Source organism: Pongo abelii, chromosome X (genome assembly GCF_028885655.2).
Source record: "Pongo abelii isolate AG06213 chromosome X, NHGRI_mPonAbe1-v2.0_pri, whole genome shotgun sequence".
In the NCBI taxonomy this organism is placed as follows: Eukaryota; Metazoa; Chordata; class Mammalia; order Primates; family Hominidae; genus Pongo; species Pongo abelii.
This window is the reverse complement of record NC_072008.2, coordinates 23475594-23499709: the sequence shown is the minus strand read 5'-3', so window position 1 is coordinate 23499709 and position 24116 is coordinate 23475594. Positions and strand designations below refer to the sequence as shown.

General features: G+C 42.2%; 1 protein-coding gene across 1 annotated transcript in view; it reads right to left on the bottom strand.

Moving 5' to 3' along the window:
* PTCHD1 (patched domain containing 1) overlaps positions 1–24116 on the bottom strand; it is a 65036-nt gene that overhangs the window by 18047 nt on the left and 22873 nt on the right. Inside the window, exon 2 of the mRNA XM_002831455.3 lies at positions 1939–2599. Within this exon, the coding sequence (XP_002831501.1) occupies positions 1939–2599 (661 nt within the window). The remainder of the gene's footprint in view (positions 1–1938; positions 2600–24116) is intronic.

The following is a 24116-nucleotide window of genomic DNA, read 5'->3' as shown; positions in this document are numbered from 1 at the left end:
AGCTCACTGGTAACATCCTGGAATGTCATAAAATCAGCACTGATTGTCCTTTTTCTAGCTCCGGTGTCCTTTTGCCTCACCTTAAGAAACTTAACGATCTCCCTTCAGTTCCCCACTCTTTTTTTATTCCTATTTCTCTTCCTCCCACAAAAGCAGCAAGAAAATGAAAAGCTAAAAAATGAAACTAAACGAAAACCCTTCCCGTAACCCCCAAAACATTCAAGATTGTGACTAATCATGAGCAAAACATCTTAATTTCAACTTTGATACAAGCCTCTGTTTCAGAAGCTACTAATACTCAGTCCTACTCACTCTTCAAGGAACCACTCTGTATTCCACAGTCAACCCACACGGTCTTGGGGTTATTTTAAAGCGGCAAGTTATGCTGCTTTCTTAATAGACTGAACTCAGGAGGAGGTACAGCGGCTTTCTTCTCTGTTGTTTTCAGCAGTGACAAGTACATTATCAAATTATCAGGCTGCTCAGTCTCCTTACAGTGCCCAGCTCTTCACAAAAGCTTCTAGTATATGTTTATCGACTAGGTTTCAATTCCTCAGGCCACAGAGAATCGAGGGCAGAATGTAATTCTGTTGCTTTGCAGCCCCAGCAGCCCTGCTCATCATGTGCCCATAACACAGCAGAGATTTCCTGAGGAAATTCTTTTCTACTACTCTAAAACAGGGCATAAGGCACACTAACGACCTCAACAGTGGTTATTTCTTAGTTAACAAAAAAGTGCCACTTCGTTTGTCATGTTAGTATCTGATTCCAAATGACATTTTAATTTTGTTAAAGGAATTGATGAGAAGCTGCCATAGAAAAGAGGCAAAGTGAACCTCTTGAATCCTTGGCCAGCAAGAACCCTGCCATCAGGCTTGCTGGGCATGCCATTTTCGATAACAGATGGACAGGGCAACCGACGTTATGGCCACTATGGCTTTGTTTTGACCATTAGTCTCCATCAGGGAGTTCCTGCAGCTCCCTGAGTGGACACACTGGAAACACGCTGTCACCATCAGCATCGCTTTCAAATATTCTCCTGAGTTCATAGTAAGAATAGGAAAAAAAGTTACTTCCTACTGGTATCTCACATGTCACTTTCAAAGTTCTTATACATTTATCATGTCCTTTTGTGTGATGCTCACATCCACTCTGTTCATAAGGTGGGGAAACTGAGAGTAGCAGACACGCTCAGTGCCAACCCAGCATGCCCTCCCATTCCCCATTCTTGAGCTTGCTGAAGGCTAATAACTACAAAGTTACCTGAAGGATTTCTCTGCCTGCAGGAGTGTGCTCGGTCTTCCCTGGGAAGTGCTGGGAGTTAACTGGCCTGGGGAGCAGCCCTCAAAGAATCACAAAGGGTCTGTGGGAAAATAGCCCAAATTTCTCACCCGGGGGGAGGACCTCTCCGAGGTGTGTTTTACAAGGTCTCCCAAAGGTCCCCAGTGGGGCTGAACCACAGGTGCACACAGCAGCCGGCCGAATGTAATATACCTTGGGCTCATTAACATACCTTCAACTGCCTGCCTTCAACTGAAGTGCCTTCAACCTCCACTTCCTCACTCCCGTACTGGTGCTTCCTGGGCTCACCTCCCAAATACACTACTTATATCCACATCTTTTTCTCAGGGACCTGCTTACGGGGAAGCCCAACCTAAGACACTGGGACACAGAGAAGATTAATACCTGCTAAACACCACATGGCTGCTCAATGGAGAGTCAGCGCTAGAACCCAGGACTTTGAACTTCTGGCACATTTACCAGATTAGGTTGTGTTTTGATGATTACCAGCACTTTATAGAGTGGGTCCCAGGACTTTTGGGCAAAATGAAGATACTATAAATGAAACAAAGTTGTTAGAAGGCTACTCCTGGCCTTTTAGGAACCTAGTCAACACCACCAGCAGGAGGAAACAGAAGAAAGAAGAGTAGTAATTACCTAGCATGACGAAAGGGACTCCCAGGAAGGTGGAATTATATTTCCCACCGGTAAGATTGATGATCCCGGCTGCAGTGAGAGTGGCCAGGCTTATGGTCACCAATCCGAGCAGGCCTAGCCAGGGTTTGCTGCGGACGCAGTCCTGCATAGAGCAGCACAGGATGGCCATGGCAACCACCAGGATCAGGCTGGTAACCAGGTAACGTTCCGATACGCGGCTGGTCTTCTGGAAATCTTCCCTCAGTGAGGAGGACGTGTAAGGGTACATTTTGACTTTGCTGTTGGATTTCTGAAACAGTCTGACAGTGTCGCAGAAGCTTGACTCCCACCTCTCAGCCACCATGTCATTGAGACTGTTGATGGACTGCAGGTAGTAGGTGAGCTGGATGGCCTCTGCAGATTTCACCCGGTCTTTGCTGTGCACAGTGACGCCCCCAAGCTGGTGCCCATTGTACACAGCCCTCCCGTCCTTTAAGTGAGTGATTGGGTATGTGATAGCAAAATTGGTCCGATTGGTGGCCCGAGCGTTCTTTAGCTCTTCCAGGACGTGCACTATGTCATCCACGATGCAAGTCTTATCATTATTCAGGATACATATATGGGCAAACGTGTAATTGAAACCAGGCCTTGGAACCTGGATCTTGGTGACAGCAGCATGCAACTGTGGGGAAAAAAATGACAGCATTTATTAATCAAATATTTCTAGTTTTGTTTTTTGGAGAGGGTGGACATTCCGTCTCTAAGCTAAACAGTTCAAATCAAATGTTATAAACCTAGATCAGAAATAGGTAGAAGGAATGTGAAACACACATTTGACCAGTGGTTCTCACAATGTGGCCCCTAGAACAACAGCAGCAGCACAAGCACCTGGGAGCTTGTCAGAAACGAAAATTCTTCGGCACCATCCCAGACCTGGTAAATCAGAATTTCTGGGGTGGAGCCCAGGAATCTGGGTTTTCACAAGCCCACTTAAGAATTCTGATGCAGCTGACGTTTGAGAAATGCTGCATTAAAGTACCAGTATTCTTTCCACGTGTTCTTCATTTGTGACCCAATTGGTCTATACTGTTGGGAAATCTTATATAGGTCCCCTGTTCAGTTTCCCTCTTGAAAATGTAACATAAAAAGTGAACTTAAGGTGCAATTCCAAATGCAGAGATCCTCTGCTGGCTCGTCCTTTGATGCCGATTTGCAGGACAACTAAATGATCTCTTCATCCAATTAAATCACTCTCTACCATAAAAGACAAGAGGTTTACCTTGAGGGTCCTTGTTTTCTCTGGCTTTCCTTGCCTTCATGTATGGGAAGGGAGCTATAACTGTAAGAGCCTGGCTGGGATATATGGGAATCATGCTGAAGGAGAACAATGGGATTTATTCTACACACCTTGCTCCATATTGAATTTGCTGTGCCCAGGTACTGAATGCTTGTCATCAAAATATGCATGAGAATAGAAGCACTAATTTAACTGCCCCTACTACATGCCAGGCACAATTCTAGGCTCTTTACACAGATAAACTTATTTAATCCTTGCAGCAAATTACAAAGTCGGTACAAGTACTAGCTTCATTTTTCAGATGAGGAAATACAGAGAAGCCAAGTCAATTGTCCAATGTCACACACATAGTAAGAGGCAGAGCTGGGCTATACCAGGCAGTCTGGCTCCAGAACCTGTGCTCTTGGCCCCTCACCATACACCTCTCGGCATCTGAATGCCTAAGGTTCTTGTTAGCAACTAATTTCTGAATTTGTGCTTTTACTGCCCCACTCCTAAAAGTCACAAATGCTCCATTTCAGATATGTTACGAGTATATGTAATCTACTGTCGAAGATAAGAAAACAAGGTAGTCGAGGGGTGTGGTGGGAGTAAGGGAGTTAAATGAGCTACTACCACGTGTCAGGGCTTCACAACTTAAATTCTCTCAACAAGTCACTTTACAGAGAAGAAAACTGGGGCTCAGGAGGACACGTAGGTAGGAGGAATGGCAGGGCTCATCACTGTCTTTTTGAAAATGGCATATCATGTTACTGTTTCAGTGGTAGCTACACAGGTCCTTAGTTTAACTGTTTCGACTCACCAGCAGCTTATCCTCGTGGTGGCTTTGCTTTCTCTGTATAAAATGTGGCCCGTGTGCAAAATGAGGCCAGTGACAGACATGTAGTTGAGTGTTAAGTAAACTAGTACATCTACGACTGTGCTTAGCACTGAGTGGATTCTCTCAAGAGTACAGATAGCCATTATGACGTATCTGATGAATGAAGGACACTTCATCTGTGAAGAAGCTAGAATTTAACATGCACAGAGTTGTTATACTGCAGCTGTGCCACTAGAACTCATTACCTTCTCCATGATCGTGATATATTTTCTCTCAAATCTGTTCTAAATAGATTATCTGTTAAGACATTTTGCTGCGCATGTGCCTGGATGAGTGGGATATTATGTTTTTAAAACAATGTGTGAGAGGCACAAGCTGTCAAAGTGCCTTCATTAGCACAGAGCATGAGTCGAGAATCCTAATTCTCAGCGGCCCCTTGCCCCACATCTCTTCATGGGTGCCAACCCACAGGATCAGAAAACATTTCATTGTATTATGTTTGGCTGAAATAATTTGAATTCCTTTATATAAATATGTAAACACACACACACACACACGCACACACACACACGCACACACACCTAGGAGGCTATTTTCACAGCCTAATTATATGCTAAATGTTTGTTTTGATGCTTCGGGATTAAATGGTGAGCAAAATGTCTTCAGTGATTTTAAGCTGTGAAAGTGTGTTTTTATCAATTCTTCTCTAAGCATGGCCCAGTGAATTTTGATTTAAAAGAACTCCTAGTTACAAAATATTTCAAATTATAAAAGGTTATTTTGGAAGAAAGAAGAACTTAGAGGAATTTAAAGACAAGAGAGAGTTTTGATAAGCATTGAAGAAAGACTTTGGGAAAAGATTCAGAATAGGCTAGAAAAGGAGTGGTATTGAAAGCATGCCCAAGTGTAATATTTAGTGCATTGTTTGTTCCCATGAGCAGTGTAATAAATCTCCCTTAAAGTGATTACTAAATATGTCAAGAGAAAAAGATTGCCAAATAAGATGGTGTTAAGCCACAGGGCTGAACCCAATTATAGCAAGGGGATATTTTCCATCCATTCTCTATGTCGACCATGCCCTGCTGGGTGGGGAGTTAGAAACTATTTAGTGATCTTCCAACTGTGCAGATCTATTGCTATGACCCCTAGGACCATACATTGAAGAAAACAGACACCATGTTAACCCATGTACTACAAGACCATAGGAGGGAATCTTGGAAAATGAGAACCTTAATGAAGTTTGAGAGGGAAGGTTTCTTAACTCAGTTCCAGAGCTGCTGTAAGATGCAACTGCCTTGACTTTCCGATAGAGTGGTGGGTAGAACATGTCACTCTTGCTTCTGAGTGGCAGAGTTCTGCAAAGTGACAAAGCAGCCAGAGACAGGGTGTTGGCTGAGGCCACCCACCTAGCAGGGGGAATCTGTAGGATTCTACTGTGGAATAAGAGGTGAGAGGATAATAAGAGTTATAATAAGGAGTTGAGACTCCCTTCTATGACTTCTGCAGTGGCTCAGTTCTGATCTTTGGTGCTTATGAATACACATAAGCACAGACACAATCCACTCTTGGAAATCCACATAGCCATGGGCAGATATACTGCACATGCTTCCTGAACATCTTCCTATACCGAGTTTTAGAGTGTCCTGATTTACTTCCCTAAAAGAACCCCACTCAATGCAGTAGAAACATTAGTGGATGTTCTAAACTGTAGTACCAGATATATTCACAGAAGGAAAATAAAGCCAGGGTTTGAAGCTATGCTTCAGATAAACCACAAAATGGACAACTGCAATCCATATAAGGTTGTTTTTGAACTAGGTAAGAGACGCTCTTCTCAGAAAAGAAAAAGAAGGAAAAAATGACACAAACTAATTGTCCTGACCCTTAATGTGGTCTAAATCTGTCGTGTGAAATAACATATAATCCATGTTTCTATAACTGTGTATAGATTCTAGATTATTCATTACACACACATTCAACAGGTACTCATCAAACCTACTATGCTGTCAATAATAGGATAATTTCCCTGAATTTAGCGTGCTTGCACTCACGTGTGGAAAAAAATCACGAGATGCAGTGTCCAAAACAAAGGGAAAATCCTAACAGTAAACAACGCCAAGTGCTTTGTACTAGTAAAGCCCGAACCAGTGTCAATTTCAATAACAATATTTTTTTTTTATTATTGTATTTGCTGCCAAAGAGACCAAAACTGAGTGTTAGATTGAGATTAGTTTTAAGGCTCTGACATCACGTAAATTATTAGCTTCTTTGCTCTCATCATTCTTCTGGTTAAGAATGATAATGATAATAGTAATTAGTTTTCTAAGTGCTTTCTATACAGTTAAAAAATGTATTTAAAACAGACTGTGGCAATGGTGATACTATTATCTTCATTTTATAGCTGGTACAACTGAGGCCTAGAGACTTTCAATCACTTACCTAAGATGAGCCCTTAAATAAGGGCAGACCTGATTATCAAGTCTTACTCCACAGCAGGACACTCAGCATAGATCAAAAAATTCAGCAGTGAGCATGAAGACAACTTGGGGGTGGATAAAGAATTGTCAGCTCACCTGCTTCAAGTGACTGGCAGTGGATATGACTGAGCTGTGGGATGGCCACAGTTGGAGATCTGGGGTCCAATAAGAGAGACCAGAAATAATCCAAACAGCTAAACTCATGTTCAGACAGCAGCAACATTACATGGCAGTATAAACAGGTCATGAACTGGATGGGTTTAGAGTTTAACGATTTTTCTTAATCTCCATCCAGCCTCTGGTGTTGCTAAATAAAACTTTTCAAAGACAGGCTTCCTAAGAAAAACGGTCCTGGGGCACAATGGAATCCAGTAATAAAAAGTTTTGACTTCCAGTGTGGCTTCTATTACCTACCTTAGGAGTGTCAGAAACTTCAGGAATCCCACTCTGCTTCTTTAAGTCTGAAACTTCACGTCTCATATTTATCAGTAAAAAAGGGTGTTGGTCTAGCTAATATTTAAGGACAGACCCTTCCAGTTTTAACACTACATAATTCTAAGATGAGTGATATCCACAAACTACATAATCAGACACTAGTTAAGAGAAAGTTAATAAATATCAAATTGAACATTATTACAGCTACTTGAGGTATGCTTTTCTGACACACTGAAGGTCTTTTTCAGGGCAATCCGATCTGATAGATGAAACCCAGAAGGAAAACAGGGTAAAGAATATAGGTTTACTGGGGGAAAAAAAAAAAAAAAAGATTTCCCTCTCTGAGTGATTTCCCATTCTGGGGAGGCGCTGGCTCTTATAATCCCCTTCTGCCAGATCCTGGGACAAAGCCAGCGTGGGCTGCTTGGTCACGACAGGCCAGAGTCTAATTTCCTCTCTGCCTCTCCTTGGCACACTTAGATCTTCCTCAGAAGACAGCAGGGACACTTTGTAGAGGACAGTACAGAAGGGAGGAAGGATGTATCTGCTCCTGAGTGGTGATTAACACAGGAAAAATACCTGTGGGTTTAGAGGATCTTATACAATACCTTGCAGGGTTTTGGGTTTTTTTTTTGTTTTGTTTCTTGTTGAAAAGGGAGGAGGGAAGGAGGAAGGCCACTCTGCCCATGCAGGGCAATTAACACGCTCTGGGGGCAGCCTCAAACAGTCCCCAAGCAATCTCATCTGTGAGGGAAGACCTGGAGTTCGTATGGGTTCCCCATGTCGCAGCAGGATGGAGCTCCAGTCACCTCCAGTGGGAGTTAGCCTGATGACGCCCCCTTTATAGGCTGTCTTCCCTTCCTTGTCTCACGTTTCCACCCCCTTCCCACGTCCTCTACTCCCAAATAAGCTGCATACATTAAAAAAATGTAAAAAGGAAGATTATGATTTGACTTCTTAACCTATATCATCCGTCCCCAAATATTACCTTCCAAGTGACACTAAATCAAAAGTGCTTAAAAGTGCTTTCAAGGAATATCTGGTTTTCACCCCCAAATGAAATGTTCCCTTCACTGAATACCTCCAAACTACATGTCTTGATCTGGGTCTATATTCTGCAACTGTAAATGGGTAGGTGCTAACTGGCAAGGTATCCTCACTCAGGACGCAAGAAAACACCTTGAAGTAGATGGATCTGGCTGCGGCAGTTCATAAATTACGCTAGCTCCCTTGGTGTTATGTTCTGTCTTTGCATGATCTCACTCTCACCCACTCTCTTTCCTCTTCTTTTAATAGAAACGCATTACATCAGAACGCCAGAAGTCGCAAGTTAGGGATTGTTACCGTGATTCATTTGTAGTGCAGCCAAAAGCAAGTTAGTCATCCCTTAATAAGTGAACAGAAATATCATCCTGCCTTTGAAAGATTACATTTCCAGAGGACACCAAATTTAAGCTGTGGATATAGCCAAACAAGTGACTATCTATCCACACACTTCCTCTGCACATGTGTGCCTGGTGCCATGCTCACCTGCTCCAGTGACAAAAGACAAATGGTTACCTCTGTCAGTTACGGAATGCTAGTGCAGGTCTGGGAGAGTGGAATAGTTCTGTTTTGCTCCTTACTCTACAAGGTGGTAAACTAAACACTCTTATTGCGGGTACTGACACTGACAAGCAGCCAAGACAGCCCTTATTGTAACTCTCCAAACAAGCTGAGTTTGTCTTTGTAGGCTTGGCTGAAAAAACAAGGCAGCTTGGGATTTGAAGCAGAGAAATCTGAGGTTTTAGAAACAAAAAATAGTGATGGTGAAGGAAAATGCAATTGCAGTATCTCATTGCAACTTCTGCCTGATTCCACACTGGTATGGATAAGACAGTCAGTACAGTGAACCACAGGTTCCGCAATCTCTTTATTCCCGTAGTCTGGGAGAAAATTTCACTTGTTCTTGATTTGTGAAAAAATCCTTCATATTATGAAGATACTCGGCAATCTGTGAAGTTCAACGTTCTGATTAGAGTGTTTAGAGTGGCTGATAGAGTGGCTATTTTTAAATTCCCTAAATCCTCACTTGAGTTTCATGGTCAAGCTGAAAGTGTAGTTGAGCTACTTTGTGGGTGAAGAATTTTGTTGGATAACTCTAAGAGGACCTGATGCTCACAGAAACAGGAGAATGTTAAAGCTGATTAGCTGGACAAATGGCAAAGGGAAGTCCCAAGGAACCAAATGCTTGGGCTTGGGAACAGGCAACAGCTGTTACGGGATTTGATTAGCAGACCACAAATAACCATGCAAGGAACAGGAAAAACAGGATGGCAAGGACATTCAGGTCTAGAGAATGACCAACCATGGACCTGAATGGGAGGAGCACTGTATCAGGTGTCAGAAGGCTTCAATTTTAGTCCTGGTTCTGGGTCTTGCTGACCACATGACTTAGAGATAAACAAAACAATGAACCTATGAAAACACGTCACTTCCCTGCTTTAAATTCCCCAAGAGTTCCTCATCATGCTCAGAGCATTGACTGTGGCCCCTGACATGAAACATTCTCCTTGCTGACCTCTGGACTCCCTTCTCGCTATGCTCACATTGCAGTGCTCGTCCTGTTCTTGATTCTGCCTGGGACATTCTTCTTCCAGACACAAAACTTGTGTTCTCATTGCCGTTACTTCCCTGCTTAAATGCAGTCACCTTTCCTGAGCTCACCCCTAATTAAAAAAAAAAAAAAAACTAGCATGTTTGCCCATCGCCATCATCTTTTCTTGTTTTAATTTTTTCATGGTACCGTCATGACATGACATTATCATCATCTCTGTTTTTATTCTGCTGCCCCCATTAGAATATGAATTATGTCATGCCAGAATGTGTTTCTGTTTGGTCCACCTCTACATCTCCATTAACTAGAACAGTGCCTGGAACACGTAATAATTGTGAAGTAAACACATGAATATAATAATCTCATGAGTAAAGGGACTTTAGTTTGTCTCATCATGGGCATGATGAAAGCCGAATGAGATGATCAATGTCCATGCATTTTGTAAACTTTTGAGAGCTACACAAATACAATTGTATTATTACACAGCAGAAAGCATGGATGGTAGCTCCTCTGGTGAGTGGTCTTACAGCTGTCCAAACGTAATCTACAATTGAGTCCTGGAGCCCCTAATCCTTCCCGACTTGACAGTATCTTGTGCTTTTGTGGGAGGGACATGGGTTATGAGGTTAGTACGCCATAAGTTCAAATCCTGCCTCTGTTCATAACACAGCTGGGCCCTGCTCATATCCCCTCATCCTTACCACTTCAGTGCAGTGCACATATCGTACCTATTTCCAGCCTGATGTGGAAATACTGGGGCACTAATATACTATCTCAATTCTAAGCAGGCTGGACCTATGACTAAAGACAGTCTGTGTATGAACAGCCCAGCTCACATGTCCTCCTAAATGGGTTAACCCTGCAACATGTGTTCCTCACTGTTTCCCAGAGTTCCCCAGCAGGATTAAACTCCAGTTGCCCACAGAGAAGCTGGCTTGACAATGCCTCCATAGCCGACGGCTTTTCTTCCCTGCCTCATGACGCTGTTCTCTTCTCAGTGCTTCCTGGGATTGTCTTCCAAATATTCTACTCTCACGAAGTGCTTGACTCCAGGTTAGCTTTTGGGGGAGGTCAAACTAAGACAATGACTTTAGGTATTTAATTCAGTTTTGTTATCTGAATTATGGGAATAATCCTTACCTCATAAAGTCATTATGATAACCTATAAAAGGTGTCTGGCCTGGCATTTAGTATTAGGTTAAACCATATGAAATTGCCATTTCTATAGGTTAAAAAGTAGTTGAATAGCAGCAATTTTATGTGAGTCACCTAACTCAGCTTTCGTCAGTGTTTGTTCTTTCCCCTCCTGCCTCTCCTTCTCCCCAAGAGTCCTGTCAGAACCTGAGCTTCCTGAGGGGGCTATCAGACAATTTTGTTTGGTTTCCAAGAGACAGTTTGGTGGTATCGGGGCAGGAGTTTAGAAAAAAGACAACAGTTTTGGGCTAGGAAGGATCTCAGAAATCTTCTCATTCCCTTTTCCACAAGCAAAAACAGGGCTGCACACATTGTGGGCATGAGTCCCTACATGCGACTGGAATTCACAATTTTAGTAGTTTTACCTTATGAAAAAAATCAAAATGCCATATAACCCACATCCCTAAGATATTTGAAACTGAATAATAATACTGTTAAATCAAAAAATATACAAATGTCTTCATCAGATGAGCTCTTTGGCAATATTTTTTCCTTGAAAGGATTTGCTATGTTTCTAATGGGCACTGAACTTGAGAACAATGGAAATTATGGCTGATGAAAGAAAAAATAAAAAGAAAGTTCCACCTAATGATATGGTAACAGCTCTCCTGAATGATCGACTATAAGCCTTACCAAGGATGAGTACTTGTAATTCATAAAAGAACGTATCATAGGACAGTGCATTTCTTCCTGACAATAATTCTTCTCTGTTCTCAAGGTTCTCATACAAAGCTACTGCCCTTAAAAATCAGAGGAGCATTTCAGCCACTGCCCTCCCTTTCCTGATCTGAAAAGAGGTCTCACAGGGCAAAATGTCAAACTATGATAGTTTCTATGACTCAGCTTGCAAAGGCCTCGACCCTTCTGGGAGGTGCTGATGTTGGTGGCATGGTTTAGCATGATGGAGTCAGACTGCCTAGGCTCAAATCCCAGCTTTGGCACTAAGGAGATGTGTGATCCTGGACACTAAGCTATTATGTAATGGCTATCCCTTGCCTCAGCTCATTCATCTGTAAAATGGGGCCAATAATAATACCCATCTCATTAGGATTGTTGAAGGATAAATGAGAAATTGAATGTAAATTGCTCTGTACAGTCTCTGACACACAGGTGGTACCCAGTAAATGTCTGATAGCAAAGACAAAATGAACAAACAGAAAACCCCATTTCTATCTTCTGTTGTGTCTTGTCTACTTCAACTTTCTTTTCCTTTAAATAGTGAAACTTCCTCCATTTTTCTTGAAAAGTATATTCAATGAAATGTAAAGGTGACCGATTTTTGCTCACATCTTTGCTGAAAGTCTAAGGGGTAAATGGAGTTAGAGGCATGGATCAGTATAAATATTTGAAGAGAACAGCTGGGTAGTATGTGTTTAAAATTGGCACTCCTTAATCCCAGTATAAGCTCCAAGTTTGAAAATTGTCCCATCATCTGCAGGTTAGCTCTCTACTTAGATTACTGTGTGCACATCAATTAAAGGAAGCCAGTCTAGGCAGGAAAAGATGATGGGGGCAAAAGAATGAAACTAAAAGGTACTAAGTGCTTGCTAAGTGCCGGACATTGTGCAAAGAATGCTACAATCTATCATCTTATTTAACCCTTATAGCAAATCACGGAGGTAGATATTACCACTCCATCTGCGGGTGAGGAAGCTGAGCCTCTAGGAGCTTAAATAACTTGTCCATGGCCAAAAATTTAGTAAGTGGATGAGCCCAGATTCAAATCCTGGGCTCAGAAAATTGTCGCCTAATGAGAGTTCTTCTGGAAAAGTAAAGACTTTATCCCCTTATCTCTGTGCTTTGGACATTTGGATATTGATTAACTTGCTTTCTGGTATTAGGCTTAAACGTGGTCAACTCACAGCATGAGATGGTGATGAGTTAGCAAAGTCAGGGTTCAAACATGACAAAGCAGCCTAGAAAAGCAACAAGACTCTGACCAGTACTAAACAGTAAAACCCAGTGAATGCCAGATATTTACAAAAGAAACCTCAGAGAGAAGCCACAAGCCCATTACCAATGACAAGCATGCACAAACAGCTGGAGATGAAGAAAACAGATGTGAAAAGAGAGAAGACTTTCATCAGTCAAAATAGCATCTTTTGCATCATGTATGTGTCTTTTTTTTCTTTTTTGAGATGGAGTATTTTTGCTTTTGTCACCCAGGCTGCGGTGCAATGGCATGATCTCGACTCACTGCAACCTCCGCCTCCTGGGTTCAAGCGATTCTCCTGCCTCAGCCTCCCGAGTAGCTGGAATTACAGTTGCTCGCCACCACGTCTGGGTAATTTTTTGTATTTTTAGTAGAGATGGGGTTTCACCATGTTGGCCAGGCTGATCTCGAACTCCTGACATCAGGTGATTCACCCACCCTGGTCTCCGAAAGTGCTGGGATTACAGGCGTGAGCCACCGCACCCAGCCATGTATGTTTCTTATATAACCCCTTGACCTCAGAAACACACGAGGAAAAAGAAAACACAAAACTTTACAGAACATACTTGTATAAAGGGTGGCAGTGTGTGGATTTACTGAAAATATCAGATTGAAGTTGGGGGTCTTATAGGACTTGGGTATCATCTCTCCCCACAGGGAGTTTAACACTAGAATATATATGCTTCACGAGGGCAGGGATTTTGTCTGTTTCGCTCAATCCTATCCCAAGTACCTAGAGTAGTGCCTGGCACACAAAAGGAGCCCAACAAAGATGTGCTGATGAAACCTTTAGTGTTTGTCCCTTCTTGCTGATTTATATTTCTCTGGTGACAGTGAATGATACTTCATTTGTACCCAAAGGCTACTGTGCTACATGCGTATCATTTACATCTTAAATAAACAGATGACATTGAATTTGGTCCTGTTGCTTACATCCTGCAGACAAATGGCTGGTCTCATTAGACAAATGGATATGGTTAAACTATAATCTCAAAAAATAAGAGCAGAGAAACAATTTAGGTAGGCAACTGAGGTCTGAAATAATTATGTGCTATGCTTAATTATAGGGTAGTTTGAATTTTTCATGTGTATTTGTTTTTCATATTTCTTTTTATTTTGAGGAGAAAAGTTTTTTGTTTTTTGTTTTTTTTAAATACAGAAGTCTGGAGACTATTATAAGAATTTCTGTGTACCTACCATCCATGTCTATCTGAAGATTCTGCTCCTCCTGCTAATGCTGTTGATGGGTAGTATGACCATATAATTTATCATCCAAACTGGAACACTTTTGGGAGTGCAAGGGGGCAGTGTTAATTTCACAGGAACAATAGGCATAAAATGGGACTATCACAGGCAAACTAGGTTGTATACCCTTCCTATCTCTGGATGTGTCAGACGATGCAAGCACTGATGTAACTTCAACTGCTTATGCCTCACAGCAGACCTGAGGTGACAATCCTTTGGTTTGTAGCCCACTGCTGCTGATGGAACCTAGAATATTGCATGTGACACCATCGTGTCATCATAAAGGTCTCCAGGAAAATAATTTGGAAAAACTCCTCTTGTCTGTAACCACTTCCAACCACACCTATGCTCCCACTATTGCAACTTCCTTCCATGTCAAGACTCTGATGTTTCTGCAAGATTCAGTTATCCTGCAGCCTGGTTTTGCTTGCTACTTTAGAGGTGGAGCGCATCCATAGGACCCTCAGAACATTTCATCTACCTTCCCTGAGCACGCCAGCCCTACTGAAATTGACAGATAGCTTCTACTAAGCTGTGTCACTGGCATTTGGCTTTTGGAAGTGATCTGCCCAGCCAAGAGCAAAGATTGCTTTCATGTCCAAAGATGTCACTCTGGGTGATTCTATCTTGCTTTAATGGTGACAATGGCTTGCTAATTTGGCTAATGAAAATTTTCAAGGCTCGCAGATGTGAAGTCTGTGATGGGTCTCAGACACTGGGCAGGTGGGAGGCCAGAGCTTTTTTGCTTTGTTGAGAATTAGAAGTCATGCTGATAAAGTCTTCTGCACTTCATCACCAATTATAGCAATGATGCATTTACTCAACATATATTAAGGGACTACACCATACTGGGCATTATGTAAGCCCTGGAGAGATAAAGAACATTAAGACATAACTTTATCCTCAAGTAACTTAGAGTTTAGTCGAGGGACTTCAGGCAGATTCTCAGAATTGATTAGCACAAGGGAACCATAAAGTTCAGTGAGTGTTACAGTGCTATGATAGAAATAGCTAAAGGGGTATAGGGAGTCTAGTATGTTGGTGTCTAGGATATATACGTATGTGAGGGGGATGCAGGGGTGGGTGTGTGTGTGTGTGTGTGTGTGTACCAGGAGCATGTGTGTAGCGGTGGTGAGTGTGCAATAGAATAAGAGCTGGAAAGGAGACAGGGGCCAGATGAGGGAGGATCTTATTCATTCATTCATTGAAATTTATTAGTAACTATTAGTAAATCTTACCTCAAGCCATGTGAGCAAGACAAACATGGTTTTGCCCTCACAGAAAATTCAAACTGTGGGAGATAAAGACAAGCAACAAGGGAATTACAAAATCTTTGGTGAGTTCTAAGACAAAAGAAGTGCAGAGTATTAAGGGAAGGGCACCCACACTGGCCTTGCAGACATCAAGGACGATTTCTAGATGAACTGACTTCTAAATTAGGACCCAAGAATGAGGAAGAGTTAATTATGGGCAGAGGTTTGGCTCAGGGCGTGGAACTGGGTGAGGGAGTATTTCAGGTGGAAGCTAAGGCATGGGCAAAGTTTCAGAGGCACAAAAAGGATGTCAGGGGAAATGGAAGTAATTGAGGCTGGTAGGAAAACGGAGAGGAAAGCCAGAGGGGCAGGAAAGTCCCAATCACGCAAGGCCTTGTTAGTTCAACTTGGAACACAGACTTTGTCCTGTGGGCAACTGCGAGCCAATCAAAGATTTTATCAGGGGATGAAATGATCTGAAGCGTGTCTTGGGAAGTTCACTCTGCCTGCAGTGTGGTAGCTAGATTGGAAAGGATGAAGAGTGTAACCACGGAGACAAAATAAGACACCAATGTAACAACTAGTTCACTGATGTAATGAAGGTCTGAACCGTGGGGGTCACACTAGCTTGAAGGAGACAGAAGGTTTATGCCTATACTTTTTTATAGGTCTGGACAGCTTAGCCAAGGCAATAAGCCAGGTAATAGAACTGGATGACAACTTTCAGCTCCATGGTACTGATTAAACATTTGGGCTGCATTTCCCAGGTTTGGGTGTTAATGTGCCATCTATCAACTGTAGATTTATAGATATGTAGATTTAGCTGATGCGTGGCTTTTCACTTTTGTGTATGCACACTTCTAAACTGCAGTCATAGACTATACAAGCACAGAAGTTCCTGGCCAATTGCTTTAAGTTCCTCTGCAGCAGATGCAGTTGGCACCCTGCTCATATCCTCTAGCCCTTATCTCTTGAGAGCACACCTGCCCGACTTCAAATGCCAGCACCCACACTTCTTTGTCACAGAGCCCACTTCACCATCTGCTTGGCAGGCCAGAAGTGCTGGGGAATTAACACTCCTTAGGAGCATCCCTCAACCAATGACAGATGGCACTTGGCCTATAAATACCCAGCTCCCTCCCCATGGGTGGGATCACTTTGGGGTGAGTGTGTTTTAAGCTGGTTCCCAGAGCTTCCCCATGTGTGATTGTGCTCTAGTTGCCCACAGAAGTGGCCTGCTTAATTTTAGGCCTGTTTTAGGATTGGCTTCTGAAACACAAACTAAGAAAATTTCCAATAATGCTCATAGCCTCCGGAATCAGAGTTTCCTAGTGTCCTCAAAACACTAAGCCATTCTAAAACCAACTCACCAACGTCTTGTATTATTTTCACACAGCCATATTTGAATACACAACACTCAACCCTTAGGGAATAAAGCTAGGATCTTGTGAGCTTCTCTTCATACTCAATCTTTTGATGGTAGGCACATTTTTATGATGATGAACACAGTAGGTATGCAATAAATATTTCTCCAAGTGGCCCAAACAAGTTCACGAGTGTAGATGGCCTGATGCTGTCAACTGCACTTCACTCTCATTTGGGACACAGTCCAATCTTTTCATTAAGGCTTAAAGCTAATCACATGTTGGGTCTAGGGTATACTGGTGATGAGAATGTACCGTTAACTCTTCAAGAAGTGCTTAGACCTGCATCCTGCCAGGAATGGAGAGCTGTGAGATGGCATGATCTCTTCTTTTTCTTCTGGCTGATGATAAAGGAAGCAGGCATTTATTTGGCTTTTACTTTATTCGGAATAAAAGCTTAGAGACATCGTTAGAAGCCTCTTTGCAACCTTCCGGATCATCTGAACAGGTAAGGTCTCAGGCTTCAGTGTTCTCTGTTTACAGCAAATGCTGGAATATTGCCCAAGTTGGATGAAAGTCCCTATCTTTACATTTCTGGATTTCTGCTGTTATGGCAGTAGGTGTGTGGGAGAGACAGCTGATGTGTTCACTGGATTCCTTCCCAGGCAGTGATGTGCCTGGGAAGTATGTGCTGATGGAGACAAATTCTCCATGCATCGGCATTGCTGCCAGTACAGGTGCTGAAAGTCCCCACGATGGCAGTGAGTTGGATGTCATTAAAACTGGGCTGATTTGTCTGCCAAGATTCAGGCTGCCTTTCTTCTTCTTGGTACTCACCATTGTTGGATGTTCTGCACTGCTGGGATGGTAGTCTAACTCTTCCACCTTACTGACAGGGTCACTGAATAGGGTGTGTGTGTGTGTGTGTGTGTGTCTCTACACTCTTCATAATTAAGGTGTAATTTATATACAGTACAGTGTGCAAATGTTAGGTGCATATTTAATGAATTTTTATACATAGATACATATAAACATTGCTCAGATCAAGACATAGCATATTTACAGTACCCAGAGGGCCCTCTCATGTCCTTTCCCAGTCAATATCCCCACTGTCCCCAGAGGAAAGCTATTCTGACTCTATCAACTTCAGCTAGTCTTGCTTATTCTTCAGCTTCCTAAAAACTGAATCATGTAGAATGCGCTCTTCTGTGTCTGCCATCTTCTACTTAACTGGCCTGTGAGATTTATCCATGTTGTTGTGCTTATCGGTACTCTGTTATTTTTATTTATTTTTGCCGTGTAGTATTCCACTGTGTGAAAATACCACAATTTACTTTTCCATTCTCCTGTTGGTGGACTTTTGGGTTGTTTCCAGTTTGGTTGTTCTTTAATTAAAACTGCTATAAACTTTCTTTTAGATAGCCTTTGGTAGACATATGCACTCCCTTCTTTGTTAAATGTTGAACAGTCAGTTCTATAATAAAAATAGCTTGACTTCCATTCCAAGATGGCCGAATAGGAACAGCTCTGGTCTGCAGCACACAGCGCCATCGACGCAGAAGACGGATGATTTCTGCATTTCCAACTGAGGTACCTGGTTCATCTCACTTGGACTGGTTGGACAGTGGGTGCAGCCCACAGAGGGTGAGCTGAAGCAGGGCGGGGCATCGCCTCACCCGGGAAGCGCAAGGGGTCAGGGGATTTCCCTTTCCTACCCAAGGGAAGCCATGAAGGACTGTACCTGGAAAATCGGGACACTCCCGCCGAAATACTGCACTTTTCCAACAGTCGTAGCAAATGGCACAACAGGAGATTATGTCTCACGCCTGGCTCGGCAGGTCCCATGCCCATGGAGCCTTGCTCACTGCTAGCACAGCAGTCTGAGATCCACCTGCAAGGCAGCAGCCTGGCAGGGGGATGGGCGTCCACCACTGCTGAGGCTTGAGTAGGTAAACAAAGCGGCCCTTGAAGCTCAAACTGGGCGGAGCCCACCGCAGCTCAGCAAGGCCTGTTGCCTCTGTAGATTCCACCTCTGGGGGCAGGGCATAGCTGAATAAAAGGCAGCAGACAGCTTCTGCAGACTTAAACGTACCTGACTGACAGCTCTGAAGAGAGCAGTGGTTCTCCCAGTACGTTGTTCGAGCTCTGAGAATAGAAAGACTGCCTCTTCAAGTGGGTCCCTGACCCCCGTGTAGCCTAACTGTTAGACACCACCCAGTGGGGGCCGACTGACACCTCACACATGCGGGTGGTCCTCTGGGATGAAGCTTCCAGAGGAAGGATCAGGCAGCAATATTTGCTGTTCTGCAGCGTCTGCTGGTGATACCCAGGCAAACAGGGTCTGGAGTGGACCTCCAGCAAACTCCAACAGACCTGCAGCTGAGGGACCTGACTGTTAGAAGGAAAACTAACAAACAGAAAGGAATAACATCAAAATCAACAAAAAGGACATCCACAACAAAACCCCATCTGTAGGTCACCAACATTAAAGACCGAAGGTAGATAAAACAACAAAGATGGGGAGAAACCAGAGCAGAAAAGCTGAAAATTTTAAAAACCAGAGTGCCTCTCCTCCTCCAAAGGATCACAGCTCCTCGCCCGCAACGGAACAAAGCTGGACGGAGAACAACTTTGACGAGCTGACAGAAGTAGGCTTCAGGAGGTCGGTAATAACAAACTTCTCCGAGCTAAAGGAGGATGCTGGAACCCACTGCAAGGAAGCTAAAAACCTTGAAAAAAGATTAGATTAATGGTTAACTAGAATAAACAGTGTAGAGAAGACCTTAAATGACCTTATGGAGCTGAAAACCATGGCACGAGAACTATGTGACGCATGTACAAGCTTCAATAGCCAATTTGATCAAATGGAAGAAAGGGTATTAGTGATTGAAGATCAAATTAATGAAATAATGTGAGAAGAGAAGTTTAGAGAAAAAAGAGAAAAAGAAACGAACAAAGCCTTCAAGAAATATGGGACTATGTGAAAAGACCAAATCTACGTTTGATTGGTGTACCTGAAAGTGATGGGGAGAATGGAACCAAGTTGGAAAACACTCTTCTGGATATTAACCAGTAGAACTTCCCTAACCCAGCAAGGCAGACTAACATTCAAATTCAGGAAATACAGAGAATGCCACAAAGATACTCCTCAAGAAGAGCAACCCCAAGACCCATAATTGTCAGATTCTCCAAGGTTGAAATGAAGGAAAAAATGTTAAGGGCAGCCAGAGAGAAAGGTCGGGTTACCCACAAAGGGAAGCCCATCAGACTGTCAGCAGATCTCTCAGTAGAAACTCTGCAAGCCAGAAGAGAGTGAAGGCCAATATTCAACATTCTGAAAGAAAAGAATTTTCAACCCAGAATTTCATCTCCAGCCAAACTAAGCTTCATAAGTGAAGGAGAAATAAAATCCTTTACAGACAAGCAAAGGCTGAGAGATTTTGTTACCCCCAGGCCTGCCTTAGAAGAGCTCCTGAAGGAAGCATTAAACATGGAAAGGAACAAACGGTACCAGCCAATGCAAAAACATGCCAAATTGTAAAGACCATTGATGCTAGGAAGAAACTGCATCAACTAATGGGCAAAATAACCAGCTAATATCAGAATGACAGGATCAAATTCACACATAACAATATTAACCTTAAATGTAAATAGGCTAAATGCTCCAATTAAAAGACACAGACTGGCAAATTGGATAAGGAGTCAAGGCCCATCAGTGTGCTGTATTCAGGAGACCCATCTCACGTGCAGAGACACACATAGGCTCAAAATAAAGGGATGGAGGAAGATCTACCAAGCAAATGGAAAACAAAAAAAGGCAGGGGTTGCAATCCTAGTCTCTGATAAAGCAGAGTTTAAACCAACAAAGATCAAAAGAGACAAAGAAGGCCATTACATAATGGTAAAGGTATCAATTCAACAAGAAGAGCTAACTATCCTAAATATATATGCACACAATACAGGAGCACGCAGATTCATATGCCAAGTGCTTAGAGACCTAGAAAGAGACTTAGACTCCCACACAATAATAAGGGGAGACTTTAACATCATTCTGTCAATATTAGATAGATCAACGAGAAAGTAGGTTAACATGGATATCCAGGAATTGAACTCAGCTCTGCATCAAGCAGACCTAACAGACACCTACAGAACTCTCTATCCCAAATCAACAGAATATACATTCTTCTCAGCACCACATCACACTTATTCCAAAATTGACTACATAGTTGGAAGTAAAGCACTCCTCAGCAAATGTAAAAGAATAGAAATCACAACAAACTGTGTCTCAGACCACAGTGCTATCAAATTAGAACTCAGGATTAAGAAACTCACTCAAAACCGCACAACTACATGGAAACTGAACAACCTGCTCCTGAACGACTACTGGGTAAATAACGAAATGAAGGCAGAAATAAAGATGTTCTTTGAAACCAATGAGAACAAAGACACAACATACCAGAATCTCTGGGACACATTTAAAGCAGTGTGTAGAGGGAAATTTATATCACTAAATGCCCACAAGAGAAAGCAGGAAAGATGTAAAATCAACACCCTAACATCACAATTAAAAGAACTAGAGTAGCAAGAGCAAACACATTCAAAAGCTAGCAGAAGGCAAGAAATAACTAAGATCAGAGCAGAACTGAAGGAGAGAGAGACACAAAAAACCCTTCAAAAAAGCAATGAATCCAGGAGCTGTTTTTTTTAAAAGATCAATAAAATAGATAGACCACTAGCAAGACTAATAAAGAAGAAAAGAGAGAAGAATCAAATAGATGCAATAAAAAATGATTAAGGGGATATCACCACCGATCCCACAGAAATACAAACTACCATCAGAGAATATTATAAACATCTCTACACAAATAACCTAGAAAATCTAGAAGAAATGGATAAATTCCTGGACACATACACCCTCCCAAGACTAAACTAGGAAGAAGTTGAATCTCTGAATAGACCAATAACAGGCTCTGAAACTGAGGCAATAATTAATAGCCTACCAACCAAAAAAAGCCCAGGAACAGAGGGATTCACAGCTGAATTCAACCAGAGGTACAAAGAAGAGCTGGTACCATTCCTTCTGAAACTATTCCTGTCAATGAAAAAGAGGGCATCCTCCCTAACTCATTTTATGAGGCCAGCATCATCCTGATACCAAAGCCTGGCAGAGACACAACAAAAAAAGAGAATTTTAGATAAATATCCCTGATGAACTGCGATGCAAAAATCCTCAATAAAATACTAGCAAACTGAATCCAGCAGCACATCAAAAAGCTTATCCACCATAATCAAGTGGGCTTCATCCCTGGGATGCAAGGCTGGTTCAATATACGCAAATCAATAAACGTAATGCATCACATAAACAGAACCATTGACAAAAATCACATGATTGTCTCAATAGATGCAGAAAAGGCCTTCCACAAAAGTCAACAGCCCTTCATGCTAAAAACTCTCAATAAAGTAGGTATTGATGGAAAGTACCTCAAAATAATAAGAGCTATTTATGATAAACCCACAGCCAATATCATACTGAATGGGCAAAAACTAGAAGTATTCCCTTTGAAAACTGGCACAAGACAGGGATGCTCTCTCTCACCACTCCTATTCAACATAGTGTTGGAAGTTCTGGCCAGGGCAATCAGGCAGGAGAAAGAAATAAAGGGTATTCAATTAGGAAATGAGCAAGTCAAATTGTCCCTGTTTGCAGATGACATGATTGTATATTTAGAAAATCCCATCGTCTCAGCCCTAAATCTCCTTAAGCTGATAAGCAACTTCAGCAAAGTCTCAGGATACAAAATCAGTGTGCAAAAATCACAAGCATTCCTATACACTAATATCAGACAAACAGAGAGCCAAATCATGAGTGAACTCCCATTCACGATTGCTACAAAGAGAATAAAACACCTAGGAATCCAACTTACAAGGGATGTGATGGACCTCTTCAAGGAGAACTCCAAACCATTGCTCAGTGAAATAAAAGAGGACACAAACAAATGGAAGAACATTTCATTCTCATGGATAGGAAGAATTAATATTGTGAAAATGGCCATACTGCCCAAGGTAATTTATAGATTCAATGCCATCCCCATCAAGCTACCAATGACTTTCTTCACAGAATTGGAAAAAACTACTTTAAAGTTCATACGGAACCAAAAAAGAGCCCGCATTGCCAAGTCAATCCTAAGCCAAAAGAACAAAGCTGCAGGCATCACGCTACCTGACTTCAAACTATATTACAAGGCTACAGTAGCCAATACAGCATGGTACTGGTACCAAAACAGAGATATAGACCAATGGAACAGAGTAGAGGCCTCAGAAATAACACCACGCATCTACAACCATCTGATCTTTGACAAACCAGACAAAGACAAGAAATGGGGAAAGGATTCCCTATTTAATAAATGGTGCTGGGAAAACTGGCTAGTCATATGTAGAAAGCTGAAACTGGATCCCTTCCTTACACCTTATACAAAAATTAACTCAAGTTGGATTAAAGACTTAAATGTTAGACCTAAAACCATAAAAACCCTTGAAGAAAACTTAGGCAATACCAATCAGGACATGGGCAGGGGCAAGGACTTCGTGGCTTAAACACCAAAAGTGATGGCAACAAAACCCGAAATAGACAAATGGGATCTAATTAAACTAAAGAGCTTCTGCACAGCAAAAGAAACTACCATCAGAGTGAACAGGCAACCTACAGAATGGGAGAAAATTTTTGCAATCTACCCATCTGACAAAGGGCTAATATCCAGAATCTACAAGGAACTGAAATAAATTTTGAAGAAAAAAACAACCCCATCAAAAAGTGGGCAAAGGATGTGAACAGCCACCTCTCAAAAGAAGACATTTATGTAGCCAACAGACACATGAAAAAATGCTCATCATCACTGGTCATCAGACAAATGCAAATCAAAACCACAATGAGATACCATCTCACACCAGTTAGAATGGCGATCATTAAAAAGTCAGGAAACAACAGGTGCTGGAGAGGATGTGGAGAAATGGGAATGCTTTTACACTGTTGGTGGGAGTATAAACTAGTTCAACCATTGTGGAATACAGTGTGGTATTTCCTCAAGGATCTAGAGGTAGAAATACCATTTGACCCAGCCATCCCATTACTGGGTATATACCCAAAGGATTATAAATCATGCTACTATAAAGGCACATGCACACGTACGTTTATTGCGGCACTATTCACAACAGCAAAGACTTGGAACCAACCCAAATGTCCATCAATGATAGACTGGATTAAGAAAATGTGGCACATATACACCATGGAATACTATGGAGCCACAAAAAAGGATGAGTTCATGTCCTTTGTAGGGACATGCATGAAGCTGGAAACCATCATTCTGAGCAAACTATCACAAGGACAGAAAACCAAACACCGCATGTTCTCACTCATAGGTGAGAATTAAACAATGAGAACACTTGGACACAGGGTGGGAACATCACACACCGGGGCCTGTCATGGGGTGGGGGGCTAGGGGATGGATAGCATTGGTAGGAATACCTAATGTAAATGACGGGCTGATGGGTGCAGCGAAGTCAGCATGGCACGTGTATACCTATGTAA